Below are 16579 nucleotides of genomic sequence, written 5' to 3'. Positions count from 1 at the left end.
GGGCAATTATGATATTTCTGTTAATAGTGAAAAACATTTTTAAACCATAAAAGAGTCAAAACATTCCGTTGTTTTTATTCTAAAATCAGAATTATACGGTGCGTAAGCGGCTATCAACTTTCATTTTGTAAACAGAAAGTTAGAAACATTTTTTAAAATGTTCAATATCGTATTTGAATGGAATCTATAGATCATATGTTAGACATGATGGAAATCGGAAATGATTTACAAGAAGCAGTACTTGATGGAAACGTTGATCTTACCATAAATTTGTTAGAAAGCCGAAAATTCGACCTAAACAAGCGAGACAAACAAGGGCGCACTCTACTCCACTATGCAGCATGTAGGGGCCAATATGAGATTGTTGAACTACTTCTAGAACAAGGGGCAAAAGCACACTTAAAAGACAAGAATGGAAACACTCCTCTTCATTGGTGTGGTCATGCAGAGGTTATTGACCTTCTTATAAACCAGGGAGCAAAAGTTGATGACAGGTATATACATGTACATCTAGTCCATCTTGTCTTGAAAGGTTATTAGTATTTATTTTTTTTTCTTTGAACTTATATCGACAGAGCTTCAAAGCAAATATTTAAAATAGCCTTCCAAGACATCAATTATTAGACTAGTATACATCCAGTTGTTTTTTTTTTTTTTTAATGAATGCCAAGTTACACAAGTTGACCCAGGTTATTTATTGTAAATGATGTCTTGAACAATTAGTTCTTTCTATTATTATAAGCATTGTGAAACAATTATTTTTTTTTTTTTGGGGGGGGGGGGTTTAAATTGCACAAATCATCAAATTGGAAAGTTTCTATTTAAACAGGGTAAACTCTGATTTGCTGATATGCTGATTAGGACAATTGGTTGTAGTAGTTAAAAATTCAATAATATTAATAGTCCTTTTGTCAATGTTTGTCCTGTTTGATAAAAGGGTCATCCATAATTGTCAACCGTTTTCCAAAGTGTACAAAACATACACTTCTTCAAACCCCCATCCTCCCTCAAAAAGTGTACATCAACCATTTTCAGATTTCAAATAAAAAATCAATAATTCTTTATAATAATAAGAAGATACTGTCTATTAAAGTTTAGTTTAATATAGAAATTTGCATTGAAAAGAAATTGAAACATGTCTGACTGTTTTATTTCATTTGATAAAAAACAAGAATGTGTCCACAGTACACGGATGCCCCACTCGCACTATCATTTTCTATGTTTAGTGGATCATGAAATTGGAATAAATTCTCTAATTAGGCATATAAATTAGAATGATCATATCAAATGGAAATGTATACTAAGTTTCAAGTTGATCGGATTTCAACTTCATCAAAAACTACCTTGACCAAAAACTTTAACCTGAAATTTGCACTATCATTTTCTATGTACAGTGAACCGTGAAATTGGGGTAAAAACTCTAATTTGACATTAAAATCAGAAAGATCATATCATAGGGCACATGTGTTATAAGTTTCAAGTTGATTGGACTTCAATTTCATCAAAAACTACCTTGACCAAAAACTTTAACCTGAAGAGGAACAGACGGAAAAACAAACGAACGAACGGAGGGACAGACAAACGGAAGCACAGACCAGAAAACATAATGCCCCTCTACTATCGTAGGTGTGGTATAAAATATTGTAATGTAAAAATGTTGATTTTTGAACCCCCTCCCCTCAAGTGTACGTTATGTACACTTTGAAAAATGGTTGATAATTATGGATGACCCCTAAATATAAAGTGTGTTACAATATTTTTCCACTCTAGACAGCCAATCAGCTAGCGATTCTTAAATAATTAAAATTTTACTTTTTAGAGAGGAGAAGTGTTGTAATATATAAAAGAATGATCTATCAATATTTTTAGCTTATTTTGATCCTGAACTAATACTCTTCCAGCTTAAAGTATCAATTTTGAATTCTTGATTTATTTAACTTTACCTTCGATTGCCTGCAAAGGCAACACTACATTGACTATTATGGATTGGCAACACTAATTTTGACTTCTGGAATGGTTGCAGCACATTGACCATTACATAAACAATTTTAAAAACCACAGTACTTAAGTGTTGAGACAATACAGTGTTGTTACCATACATACATGATCACAGGGGTATGACCATACATACATGATCATAATAAGTGTTGTTTCCATACATACATGATCAGCGGGTAACCATACATACATAATCACACCATTGGGACCATACATGCATGGTCACAGTGTTGTGACCATACATACATGATCAAAGGGGTGTAACCATACATACATGGTCTCAAAAAAGTTTGTGGCCAATGGATTGCTTTTTTTTAAAGAAGAAAACTAATGACAACGCTAGAGTAACATCCCATGATCTAAACCTTTCCATTTTCTAGAATTCTTAATAAACTCTTAATCTAAAAAAAATTCTCTGTTAGTGGTGGAATCTGTTTTTCTTATTATTTTTATCCTTCCTTTTTCAGAAATTTTGAGAAAGTCACGTTCTTTATATATGATGTCATCAGGAAAAGTCGCTTTTTTTTCATGTCGTCACAATTGAAAAATTCAGAAAACTTGAGACAACTCTCCAACAGAGACCAAATGATTTAGAAGTTAACCACAATTGGTCACTGTAGGGCTTTTAATAATGAGCTAAAAATAATCATGGCCATGATAGCTAGCTTATCTTATGGCCTTCAACAATGAGCAAAACACATACTTCATTGTAAGGTCTTAAAGTCTCTGAAATGAAAAATGTGAAACGAAAAAACTAAAGGCCTGAGCCGCCTAATGGCGTATGTACTAATCATCATGAGGCCAAATAAAAATATATGTGTGGTTCCAGTAACCCTACCGTCCCTACTTTTTCGGCTTAAAAATAGCCTACCTTAAAGATTTTATTGTCATTTTTCATTAAGCACTGTTAAAGTCAGAATGTTGCTCCCATAGACTCAATGTAAAAAAAAAAACATAAAATAAAAAAAATCCCTACCTACCTACCCTAACTTTTTTTCAGATGTAACTGGAACCACACATACTTTTTTATTTGGCCTGATCAATAAATAGGCACATTAAAAATCCAGCATAGCCTAGTCTTGGATTAAACCAGAGCCATTTAAGTTACTATTTGCTGCTTCACAGCTTCATGTAAACACTCAACATGAAGAAGTAAAAGTACAAAGACTGAATGGTTTGAAATCAGAATGATGTGCATGTCTTTTTTGATATTATTTTTAATTTTAGAAATTGCATAGGAGCAACACCAAAAGAAATGGCTAAAAGAAGAGGAGTGCCGAGAGCTGTCTTACAAGTATTTGACCAGTATAAGAAGGAAGAAGAAGTCTCTCAGAACAATTTGAAAACATTGTTTCATGAGTTTAGTGAAGAACTTGGCATTAAGAATCTCCTTTTACTGATACTTTTACTGTTATTTATTTCTGTATATGCAGCATATACTATTACAGGGCTGTCTTCACATCTAAAGAGAGCTAACCCTATTGTTGTGTAAATGTGTCATTCTGTCAATCACCAACTTTTGACTGGAATTTATATTTTTTCAACATGTTACCTTCTGTGTGGTCATGGTGGTAGGACACCCTGGTACTCCTTTAAGTAAGAGCAGTGTAAACAAGTAATTTTAAGATTTTAATTGGTACAATTCTGAGAGAAATTTTTCTGTTTAAAGCTTTCTATACATGACTATAAATCTTCAGATAGCAGTAAACTTTCCCTCCAAATTGCATCGTTTATATATAAGATTTTACTTCTTTCCGATGCTTGTTTAATTGACCGAGTACCAGGATGTCTTATCACAGAAAAGGTAACCTGTCAAAACAAATGTAGAACCCAGAGTCGAAAGTCAGTAATATGAAAAAAGACTATTCTTGAATAGTTGAGAGTTTTGTAATTTTGCCAAAATTCACTCATCCTTTTGGAACGTTTTTGTTGCATGCTGTTTTTCAGCTGCATAAAAGATCATAAAAGACTTAACCCAACAAAACAAAAAAACTCACATAAGAATTGAATAAAACTTTCTCAATTGCTCTTAGAAATATCCTCTCAATTGATTTCTGGATTTCAAATGAAGTATTAATTATATTGCATATTTTATTAATTCAGTTTATCACAGCAGTGCAATTGATATATCTGACTCAATTAAACATTAGATTTCAAATGAGTCAGTTATTTTCTTGCTCATTTTTTTAAGATCAATTGACTTAATATATTTATTTGATTTGTGTTGTCAGTGGCGGATCCAGAATTTTTCATAAGGGGGGCCGCTCCAGTCATGCTTCAGTGATTCCCTATATAATCAACCAAATTTTTCCCACAAAGGGGGTGCCGGGCCCTCAAAGAACCCCCCTGGATCCGCCTATGGTCGTACAATTATTGTCTTTAGAACTGTCAATCAAGTCAATTTTTAAAAATAATTGTTTTTCTTACTCAAATTATTGAATACAGTCCAATGGGAATGTCAAATGAGTTCATGTTCTCCTACATATACTTTCTGGCTCATCTGACACAATCTATATATATACATGTACAATGCAATTGAAACAATTTTGATTTTTGAATTTTGACCAAAATTAATCAGCTGATTATCAGTTGAAGGGAGATCATTCTGTACAGCATTTTAAAGGAATATTTTGAAAGACAAAATCAGTTGTTTGCTGTTTTGATTATTTCTCTTTGCATGCTGTGATCAAATGATTATTTAGATCAAAATGTCTGTTGTATGATGACTATTGTATGCTTATTCCTAAAAAAATTGCTTTTAATGGACAATTTATTGATTATTTTGGCTTAAATGGTCATAATAGAATTGCTTCAACAAATTCAAAAGATAAGTTTATGTGGCATTGAATTTAACCGACCGTGCAAGGGCTGTATAGCCAGTCAAGGTCGTTAAAAACTTTCATTTGTTGTATTGAATTTAACTTTATTTAAGTGTAAAATGACTGCCATGTCACATGTATGATGTGACTACATTATCCAAGAAAAAGTTATGGTTTCAAGTAAATACATAAACTTGATTATATAATTTCAGGTAAAAAAAATAATCACTTTTCTATTAACAGTTCCTATTAGAAAAGCTTTTGATAAGAAGATGAATTATGTTTAAAATTATTTTTATATCAAACTTCAATTGACTTTTTACTTTTTCTATTTTTCTATTTTTTTTAAATTGTATTATTATTTTTGTGTATGGATTATTCCAGAATCTATATTGTTGTTAGCAATTAAGATTGTTTAATTTCCATCAGTATTCACTATAAAAAAAATCATATTTTGTTATGTAATATGAGTTGAAAATTACATTATTCAAGAATTCATTTCATCAGAACTTTTATGAAAATCACTAGACTGTTATAATTAGGTTTTCATTAAATAATTCCATTTGAAATACAATTTCATTTAACATACATTTTAAATTTTGGCTTGTTAAAGTACAGCAATTGTTAAAATTTATATTCTATAGATTTTTCTAAATTTTCCTGGACTAACTAGAGTAAAGTATATAATCACCAAAATGTTAGTTTATGAAATAGATCACAATTAAGGGATAAGTTTGTTGATAAGTTCTCCATAAGGCCTCTATTTTTATCTTAATTTTTATACGACCGCAAAAATTTTAATTTTTTGGTCATATATTGCTATCACGTTGGCGTCGTCGTCTGCGTCGTCGTCGTCGTCGTCGTCGTCCGAATACTTTTAGTTTTCGCACTCTAACTTTAGTAAAAGTGAATAGAAATCAATGAAATTTTAACACAAGGTTTATGACCACAAAAGGAAGGTTGGGATTGATTTTGGGAGTTTTGGTCCCAACATTTTAGGAATTAGGGGCCAAAAAGGGCCCAAATAAGCATTTTCTTGGTTTTTGCACTATAACTTAAGTTTAAGTGAATTGAAATCTATGAAATTTTGACACAAGGTTTATGACCACAAAAGGAAGGTTGGGATTGATTTTGGGAGTTTTGGTTCCAACAGTTTAGGAAATAAGGGCCAAAAAAGGGCCAAAATAAGCATTATTCTTGGTTTTCGCAAAATAACTTTAGTATAAGTAAATAGAAATCAATGAAATTTTAACACAAGGTTTATGACCACAAAAGGAAGGTTGGGATTGATTTTCGGAGTTTTGGTTTCAACAGTTTAGGAATTAGGGGCCAAAAAAGGGCCCAAATAAGCATTATTCTTGGTTTTCGCACAATAACTTTAGTTTAAGTAAATAGAAATCAATGAAATTTAAACACAATGTTAATGACTACAAAAGGAAGGTTGGTATTGATTTTGGGAGTTTAGGTCCCAACAGTTTAGGAATTAGGGGCCAAAAAGGGACCCAAATAAGCATTATTTTTGGTTTTTGCAACATAACTTTAGTATAAGTAAATAGAAATCTATGAAATTTAAACACAAGGTTTATGACCATAAAAGGAAGGTTGGGTTTGATTTTGGGAGTTTTGGTCCCAACAGTTTAGGAATAAGGGGCCCAAAGGGTCCAAAATTGAACTTTGTGTGATTTCATCAAAAATTGAATAATTGGGGTTCTTTGATATGCCGAATCTAACTATGTATGTAGATTCTTAATTTTTGGTCCCGTTTTCAAATTGGTCTACATTAAGGTCCAAAGGGTCCAAAATTAAACTTAGTTTGATTTTAACAAAAATTGAATCCTTGGGGTTCTTTGATATGCTGAATTTAAAAATGTACTTAGATTTTTAATTATTGGCCTAGTTTTCAAGTTGGTCCAAATGGGGGTCCAAAATTAAACTTTGTTTGATTTCATCAAAAATTGAATAAATGGGTTCTTTGATATGCCAAATCTAACTGTGTATGTAGATTCTTAATTTTTGGTCCAGTTTTCAAATTGGTCTACATTAAGGTCCAAAGGGTCCAAAATTAAACTAAGTTTGATTTTAACAAAAATTAAATTCTTGGGCTTATTTGATATGCTTTATCTAAATATGTACTTTGATTTTTGATTATGGGCCCAGTTTTCAAGTTGGTCCAAATCAGGATTCCATATCAAGTATTGTGCAATAGCAAGAAATTTTCAATTGCACAGTATTGCACAATAGCAAGAAATATCTAATTGCACAATATTGTGCAATAGCAATTAATTTTCAATTGGAGTTATCTTTCTTTGTATAGAATAGTAGTTGATAATATATGTTGGGAATTTGCCAGACATGACTATGATGTCATTTTCTATTTTTATTTGCCAATAACTTTATGTAAATAACTTCATTGGAAATTTGCCAATATAAAATGTTGCTGATGAAGCTTTTTTTCCTTATCTTATCTAAAATGTTTTTAGATAATGTATGTTGGACATTTGCCAGACATGACTATGATGTCATTTTCTATTTTTATTTGCCAATAACTTTATGTAAATAACTTCATTGGAAATTTGCCAATATAAAATGTTGCTGATAAAGTTTTTTTTATTGTTTTATACAATAAACAATGTATATTCACTTTAACTACCAACCAATCTTTACCATTCAGTGATAACAAGCACTTTATTTTACATTTTAATATTTTATGATGTATTTAAAAGAGTAGTTATTGTTGCAAACTCCATTAGAAATTTGAATTGATATCAGTTTTGGAAAAAGGGAAACGGGGATGTGAAAAAAAAGAGGGGGGGGTTTAAATTTTTCTCATTTCAGATTTCATAAATAAAAAGAAAATTTCTTCAAACATTTTTTTGAGAGGATTAATATTCAACAGCATAGTGAATTGCTCAAAGGCAAAAAAAAACTTTTAAGTTCATTAGACCACATTCGTTCTGTGTCAGAAACCTATGCTGTGTCATGATCAACTATTTAATTTTAGATTTAAAAAGTTTGAAGAAGAAATCTTTAATTGATTTGTAAAATCTTGACATTTGTTTTGTGAAAAAAAAAACATGTAATGTCAAAAATTTGATCACAATCCAAATTCAGAGCTGTATCACGCTTGAATGTTTTGTCCATACTTGCCCCAACTGTTCAGGGTTCGACCTCTGCGGTCGTATAAAGCTGCGCCCTGCTGAGCACCTGGTTGTAAATTTGATCTAATGACCATAACCACAATTTATCATTTAAAATAATGAATAGTTTGGAAACATATATTTTTTTTAATTACATATCAGAGGACTGTTTACATATCAAAATTATCATAAATTTCATTTTTCCACCAAATTTATTTAAAAGAGGCAAATTTCCATTAGTTTTTTAGGTTGACTTTTTGTAATATGCAATTCATCAACAAAAAGAATCATACATTTTATAGGCATCAGAAAAACATAGAATGTTTGGTTCAAAACTTTAAATATTCCATTTTAAAAGATAAGTTTTTGTTTGGAATTAATGAAGAACATTTTGTTAACTTTCACCAAGATTTTTTAAGGGGCCTATTTGGGGGTAAATGTCAACATTTTATAAAAGAAAAGCTGAACAAAAAATGTTTTATTTTACTTTCTCACATTGTTATGCATTTAACTGAAACAATTTTCATCTAGAATTATAATGGATGAAAATAATAAAATATTAAGGTAGTGTATTGGCCTTTTAATAAAAATTTCATAAAGATTAAGTAGGGGGAAATGATTTTTTTGTTAAATATGCTAAAACTTAAAGATACCTTTTTTTGGTGGGAAATTATCTTAATCTGTTGCTTTCATTAAAAAAAATAGTGATCCATGGTTCTAATTTTTTTCTGCTATTTCACAAAAAAAAACGTAAATTTTGATTAATTTACAGATAAATCCAGTTTAATTATGTAACACTAGTAGCTGTCAACACCTTTTACAGCAGTTATCTCCCCTTGCAAAAATTAGAATTTCAGGAAAGACCTTGAATCAGAGAGATAATTCTTTTAATCAGTTATCTGCTTTTTAAAGTCAATATTCATCAATGTATTTTAAGCATTTACCTGAAACGGATTAGAAATAATTTATTTAATTCAGAAGCTTAGAATATATTTATGAAAATGGTTGACACAAACATTCTGATAATTTTTTTTTCCCTTAACCTATGTCTAGGTCCTTAATGCATGCATGCATATCTGCAGATTTGTAATTTCAGCTGGAATATGTACTTTTAACTTGAAATAATCAAATATTTATACTTTTTATCCAGAGCTAAGTTATATGTTGTGTACAGAGTTTATTAAATTTGTTATTCAGCCCGCTGTATCTTCATTTAATTACTATGATGAATGTCACTTAGGCAGACATCGATGTTACCTATTTATTTAATGACTCCTACTTTATAGGATAATTTCATAGTTTATTCTTGTGTTAATGATGTGTTTTTGAAGAACTTATGTTCACCTTTGTTGGGAGGTGAGGGATCATAGAATTGTGATGTTTGTAAAAGAGGGACGAAAGATACCAGAGGGAAATTCAAACTCACAGATCGAAAAACAAACTAACAATGCCATGGCTAAAAATAAAAAGACAAACAGACAAATAATAGTACAGAAGACACAACATAGAAAACAAAGGAATAAGCAACACAAACCCCACCAAAAACTGGGGGTGATCTAAGGTGCTCAAGAAGGGTAAGTAGATCCTGCTCCACATGTGGCACCCGTCCTGTTGCTTAAGTTATAACAAATCTGGTAAATAGTCTAATACGGTAGGTTACATTCGTGAAAAGGAAAGGGTATTGTAGTTACAACATAAGGAACAAATCCACATTCACCCATTTCTGTTTTTAATGAAATTAAATTGTTTTTATTAAATCATTGTAATAAATTCCCAAGTCTAAGAATTTCTTTTCGTTTAAATAATCTTCTATAAATTTTATATAAACACTTCTGTATATGGAGATCCAGCTAACTAAAAAGTAAAATCACAAAAATACTGAACTCCCAGGAAAATTCAAAATGGAAAGTCCTTATTATATTGATGGTAAAATCAAAAGCTCAAATTCTTCAATAAGGATAACAACTGTCATATTCCTGACAAGGTACATGCATTTTCTTGTGTAGAAAATGGTGCAATAAACCTGGTTTTAAAGCTAGCTTAACCTCATACTTGTATGATAGTCACATTGAATTTCATGATATTGACAACGATTTGTGAAAAAAAAACAAACAGACATAATAGGTTAAAATGTGAAAAATAAGGATACAGCAGTCAACATTGTGTTATAATTCACTATGAAAACAAATAAATATGTAACAAAAAAAGCACAAAAAGGCATATAGACATATATATATAGAGAGAGAGAGAGCACAGTAGCAAACATGAAAGACAAGAATATATTAATAGTTATCAAAAGTACCAGGATTATAATTTTATACGCCAGACGCGCGTTTCGTCTACATAAGACTCATCAGATCAAAATAGTTCAAAAAGCCAAATAAATACAAAGTTGAAGAGCATTGAGATCGACCCAAAATTCCAAAAAGTTGTGCCAAATACGGCTTAGGTAATCTACTCCTGGGGTAAGAAAATCCTTAGTTTTTCGAAAAATTCAAAGTTTTGTAAACAGAAAATTTATAAAAATGACCATATAATTGACATTCATGTCAACACCGAAGTGCTGACTACTGGGCTGGTGATACCCTCGGGGACGAAACGTCCACCAGCAGTGGCATCGACCCAGTGGTGTAAATAGTTATCAAAAGTACCAGGATTATAATTTTATACGCCAGACGCGCGTTTCGTCTACATAAGACTCATCAGTGACGCTCAGATCAAAATAGTTCAAAAAGCCAAATAAATACAAAGTTGAAGAGCATTGAGGACCCAAAATTCCAAAAAGTTTAAAAATAGATTAAATTTTTGTTGAACATTATCACCAGATCAAATATGACAGAAGGGGAAAATAAAAAAAAATTATGCACATGAATTACTACGTTTGATCAAAATATTAAAATAGATATTCAGTTGTTTACATAATAATGATAATTCAGGGGCTAATCTAGTGTTTGGGATAATGGGGGTGTAAGTGTCCCTAACAGTAAAAATAAAATTGACCATTTTAGGCAAAACGAAATATTCTTGCCACATTCAGCATGTGCCTGTCTCCAGAGGCGGATTTAGGGGGGGGGGCAGGGGGCCCAGGCCCCCCTTTTTGAGGAAAAATTTTGTTGCTTATATAGGGAATCACTGAAGCGTGACTGGAGCAGGCCCCCTCTTAGGTCAGTCAGTGGGCCCCCACTTATGAAAATTTCTGGATCCGCCACTGGTCTCAAGTTGATTCAGTTGTCATTCGTTGCTGTTTATGATATTTGTTTGGGTTTTATTTCGTTAATTGTTTTGTAGGCTGTAAGTATCTTCATTTGAATTGGTCTATATTTGTTATGCCAGGGCATTTAATAGCTTGCTATGTGGTATTGGCTTTTTCTATTATTGACTGCTTTACCAAACCCTTAAGTTGCTTACTTCCATTTCATTTAGTCTCTAGTGACTATTTTTCTCATTTATTAGTCCTACAACTTTTACTTATTTTGTAAACTCTCTAGAAAATATTCAGTAGTGTAGCCCAAAGGATACTTGATTTAGTAAAGATCAAGTTTTTACCAAACATTTTAAGACTTATTCACTGCAGTCATTTCAATACTGTTCAGATTCTTCACTTGCAGTCAACTAAGATCTGTATAGTCTTTGTTTAAACTGTTCAGTAGTTGGTATAATGTTTACCTGTAACAATCAATACCACACTGAATCGTCTGAAAAAACAATTGAACAGTGCCGAACTGACTGCAAGCAAAATATCTGAACAGTACTGTATTAACAACAAGAAAATATTCTAAAAACAACTAAAAGTCTTTTGAAGACTGTTTAAAGTCGGACTTTTCAGATGATGTTACAATCAAAATGAGGATTTATGACTAAAATTCATTTACCAGTGAAAGGATTCTTGGTTTATCTTTTTGTGTCTTTACAAGACTTGGCCATTTCAGTTTTTATCTAGTCTACAGTATTTTTTTAGCTTATTTCAGCATTTTAGATCAAAGCTAGATCAAAGCTAGGAGATTTCATTTAGTTTTCTGTCACGTCTTTACCTAACTTAATTAGTATACAGTAGTGTTTTCCTATAGTTTATGCATGTGAAAATGAAAAATTAAATGAAATGTAGGGTTTCATATCAATGAGACAGCAACATAATGACACAAATGAACAGAAGACATATACACTATAAAAGTAGAACATTATGTGCAATATGCAAAGCTCTTAATTGTTAAGTTTCTAAAATTATGAAACAAGTTGCTTTCTTTAAAAAAAGAAAAGCAATACATGAACCTAAGACCGCTGACTGCCGGGTCACCAAAAGATTGTTGCTGAATTTGTGTTTGCTTTTGAATTGAAATAATTGACTGTGAAAAGAAGAAGCCAGTTGAAAGTATATATTTACAGCTTCTATTTGAATAGCTGTTTTAAAGCTCGACTATTATATTTATCACTTGGGAATGCACATATTTTTTTTTGATTATAACCCTTTGGCAATCCTACTAACCAGATGACTTATGCAAATTGCACAAACCTATCGCAATATTTTATGCACTCAGTTTGCTTTATAATCTGGAAATCAGGATGCATTTATTTTATCTATCATATCCGACTCGTATTTGAAGCTGTCTTTACTCATGTTAGATGTTGTATGCGGTGAAACCTGTGGCATGCAATTGATTGGGACCTCTTATGAAGAGACTTATTTTGGTCTCATAAAACATCTCAAACTTTAAGGATTTCCAGATTTTACTTAAATCAATTCAAACATTCTACAGGGAAACTTAGTTTTGCCGAAGAATTTCTTAATTCAGAAGTTTATAAACCTGTGCACACTTTAAAAAAATATATATATAAAAAGGTATGTAGATATAAAAAGATACCAGAATTAAAATGATGTACGCCAGACACGAGTTAAGTCTACAAAAAAAGCATCAGTGACGCTCGAATGAAAAAAGTTAAAAGGCTAAATACATTACAAAGTTAAGGAATCTATTCCTTGGGTAGACAATCCTTAGCTTTTTGAAAAGGTCAAAGTTTATAATAGGACAGTGACTCAAAAAAGAAACAAAAGAGAAACAACTCGAGGTTAGAATACCGTTAGTAATGATCGTGCTTGAAAGTCATATGTAAAGCTCTTTCTGCCGTGTCCTGAATTTAGATAACAAAAACGAAAATAAGCTTTCACGAGTGAATTTAATAGTATTGCATGCAAGTAGTATTTTAGCGCACGAAATAGTAAATAGAAAGCTCAGGAAAAGAATACACATTTGCGTCATCACATATCTTAATCTAATAGTTGAATTCGAATGTCAAACGGCCTACACTAAATGTTTTGACTCAGGATTCATTGACATTTTATCCGGAATTTGTGAGAACGCAAACCGATAGTGTGCTTTTGAAATGTGAACTATAATGTGAATGAATCAAGACGTGTAGGATAGTTGGTCAACACAATGAATGCAATTTTCAAAACCGTACCATAGTACAAATATGTAGATGCTATAAGGTTAAACTATTAAAACAAACAAACAAAAATTGAATTAAAATTTTATAATAAACTAACGTTCCGGTCAGTAATTTTTTTTTCAAATTCTTTTGAATATATATAATATCAATAAACACGGACGTCAAGTATTTACGGATGGACATTTTATATATCGAATGAATTACTTTTAAATTCTGACATTCCACTATGTGAATATATTACTATACAAAATATAAGCAAAGACTTCTAAATCCATACTAAAACAGTATAAAATAATCAACATTATGGTTGTAATTAAATTTTATTGTGATTATTGTAAATTATTTTTGCGGTTGTTGTGAGCTGCAAGGATTTAAAATCATGCTTTATGAATTGAAAACACACAAGTATTTTTGTTCACGACCGTTTAAAATTTAAATATTTAATAAATTTATTTTACTTTCCGTTTTATGGATATATTATAATACAAAAAAATAAATAATAATTACTCATAAAACCCGGCTAAATACTAAAATGGTATGAAATAATTAACGTAGAAATATAATGATTATTGTTTATAAACATTTTTTGTAGGATGCAAGAATTTATTTGGATTTAATTTTTATGTTTCCTTTACAAATGAGTATTTAAAAATACCAAAGCAGAGTATCTTGCCATATAAAATACTTATTTCTTAATTGAAACTCTGAAAATATTCTGATTTCAATCATTGTTAGTTTCTTCAGAAACATAAATAAAGTATTATATATTTTTTATATATTTCTTTGATTCCGATTGAATTAAATTCTTTTGATAAGAATATTATCTTTCTGTTTTCCGATCTAAAATTAACATTTTAAACAGAATGTTCTATCCCGTAAGTCTATGATGAAATACACAGTATCCCGTGGTTAAATCTTCAAACATAATCTTTTTACATGTTATCGAGACAACAGACAATACCACGTTATAATTGACCCAGATACACACAGTGTACAGTGGTCGTTTTAAAACAAATATAATTGCGTCGTCAAGGGCCATCAAGGGACTATATCAAAGACGTAGATAACAACCTGTGAAGACCTGTATCTAGATGACCGAAAACTTTCGAGACGTTACGAGAATTTTATTCTGACTTCCGGCCGAGAGATATCGAGTGGCCCATAGACACATCCAAAACTCGCCAATATAATAGCATGAACCCCTCAGTGGGTTCATGCAAACAATTAAACTGTAACTATCTAAATAAAGGCAACAGTAGTATACCGCTGTTAAAAAGTCATACAATGTTTTAGAGAGAAAAATCCGGGTTTCAAACCAAAACCGAGTGAAACATATCAACAACAAGAGGAAAACATTGAAACAAAAGTATATGTATGCATGGACTAAATCTCCAATTGCTCCTTATAGGAGTAAATGTCCTTGAGGGACATGGTTTCCAATTTTTTCAGAAATGTTAATAGATCTAGAGGAATTGTTTCACCAAAAATGTTAATCAAAATTAAATGTTCAGACAAGTCAACATGGCTGAAATCGTCAAGTGATTCATTTTAAGAGTCACTGCTGTTGAAAGATAATTAGATGTTCAAACAAGTCAACAGGGCTGAAATCGTCAATTCGGCATCTGGTGCAAGAAAATTGGTACCGTTAATTTTATTGATTCAATTTTAGAGTCACTGCTGTTGAAAGATAATATTTCCATTATTGAAGAAACCAAAATAGACAAGAAAGAAACTGTAAATATGACAAATGCTCAGTAAAATTAATATTTTGAAAGTTTTTCAAGGCTCAATGCAATTTGAAATTTTGACCTGAACAATATCGTCCATGCTAGCCAAAGGTTCTGATCCAGTTCCCTTCTCTCCACTTGTAACCCTTCAAACCTTGGTTATCGAAGATGGTAAAATGTGTGCACTGATGAGTTATTAGAGATTATCTTAATTCCCAGATGTCTCTCTGTATTATTTTTTATCGAAAAGAGGGGGGATTTTTTCCATATATGTATAACCAACAATTCGGAAAACACACAGATCTACACTCTCAAGCTAAAAGTTTTAATCAGCAAAAATAAAATCGTACCGGACTGCACCCTAATATCGACAGCTGCACCTCGTAATTATCATATTTCACACAACCAATTAACACAATATTAATGACAAAAATCAATGACCTTTTCTCCATGTCACAAATCAAATTTCACGGTATTGAAGCACGATGAAAATATGAATGAAATATTTTACTTTTGTTTCAGCTATTTAAATGATTAAAATTAATTGTTTGTAGATAGAGTCATTAATCAAAAAGTGAATGAATTGTTGTATTTTTGTTTTTCTGTTTTAGTGCAGAAAGGGTGTTCCGTGCTATAACATTTCTAAGGTATCGAGTGGCAGTCTTATGTAAAAAGATTGGAAGAGGTCCAAAGTCAAAAAGAAACTTATAAAACATATTTGCTTTTTGTTTTTTAAATGAAGATTTGATAGCGTTTTTATTTAATGAAGATTTGATCGCAATTTTTCTTTTATCGAAATTATTTATAAAATTTTCACCCAGTGTCCCTAGAACAGCTACCAATATCTATCGGATGTTTAAGTCTTGTTTTATTCTATCATTTCCAGTGGTAACTATTACAAGCATATTAAAGACGAGAACACGTTTTTGATAATTTTATCGTCAATAAGGTAGGTTCTGCATCATTGTCAATATAATGGAATTTAAATCGACTGTCGTACAAGAGAGAGGGTTAGCGCTTTAAAACCAGGTCAAATCCACCATTTTCTAAATAGGAAATTGGCTGTACCAAGTCAGGAATATGACAGTTGTTGTCTATTCGTTTGATGTGTTTTATCATTTGATTTTGCCATTTGATTAGGGACTTTCCGTTTTGAATTTTCCTTGGAGTTCAGTATTTTTTTTCTGCAAGTCAACCAGGATGAAGAAACGGGTAGTATAGTAACTTAGCTATGTAAAGTTTGCAGAGTTGCTGCACATTCGGAATTTTAAATCATTTATATCTTAGAAACGTCAAGAATTGTTGGATTAACTCCAAGTAAGAAAGACTGACATTATTTTGCGTTAAAAAAACATGTTTGTATTACAAAAGGACACAGAGCAACAACCAAGTTTTTAGTATAATTTATTTACAACCACTGGGTCGATACCACTGCTGGTGGAAATTTATTTCC

The 16579-nt window shown here is 31.2% G+C and overlaps 1 protein-coding gene across 1 annotated transcript; it reads left to right on the top strand.

Moving 5' to 3' along the window:
* Positions 1–97: 97 nt before the first annotated feature.
* On the top strand, positions 98–3624 carry LOC143056956 (ankyrin repeat domain-containing protein 46-like). The gene is made up of 2 exons (XM_076230168.1): positions 98–494; positions 3226–3624. The coding sequence occupies exons 1-2, from the start codon at positions 178–180 to the stop codon at positions 3488–3490; spliced, it is 582 nt and encodes a 193-aa protein (XP_076086283.1). The 5' UTR covers positions 98–177; the 3' UTR covers positions 3491–3624.
* Positions 3625–16579: the final 12955 nt, after the last annotated feature.

This window comes from Mytilus galloprovincialis, chromosome 13, assembly GCF_965363235.1.
Source record: "Mytilus galloprovincialis chromosome 13, xbMytGall1.hap1.1, whole genome shotgun sequence".
In the NCBI taxonomy this organism is placed as follows: Eukaryota; Metazoa; Mollusca; class Bivalvia; order Mytilida; family Mytilidae; genus Mytilus; species Mytilus galloprovincialis.
The sequence above is the reverse complement of the archived record's forward strand: the minus strand, read 5'-3'. Positions and strand labels throughout refer to the sequence as shown.

Bases quoted from the DNA above. Each gene is read 5' to 3' on its own strand.
- LOC143056956 (XM_076230168.1), top strand. From the start codon at position 178: ATGGAATCTATAGATCATATGTTAGACATGATGGAAATCGGAAATGAT. The intron at 495-3,225 runs GTATATACATGT...TTTTAATTTTAG, and splicing joins GGAGCAAAAGTTGATGACAG to AAATTGCATAGGAGCAACAC.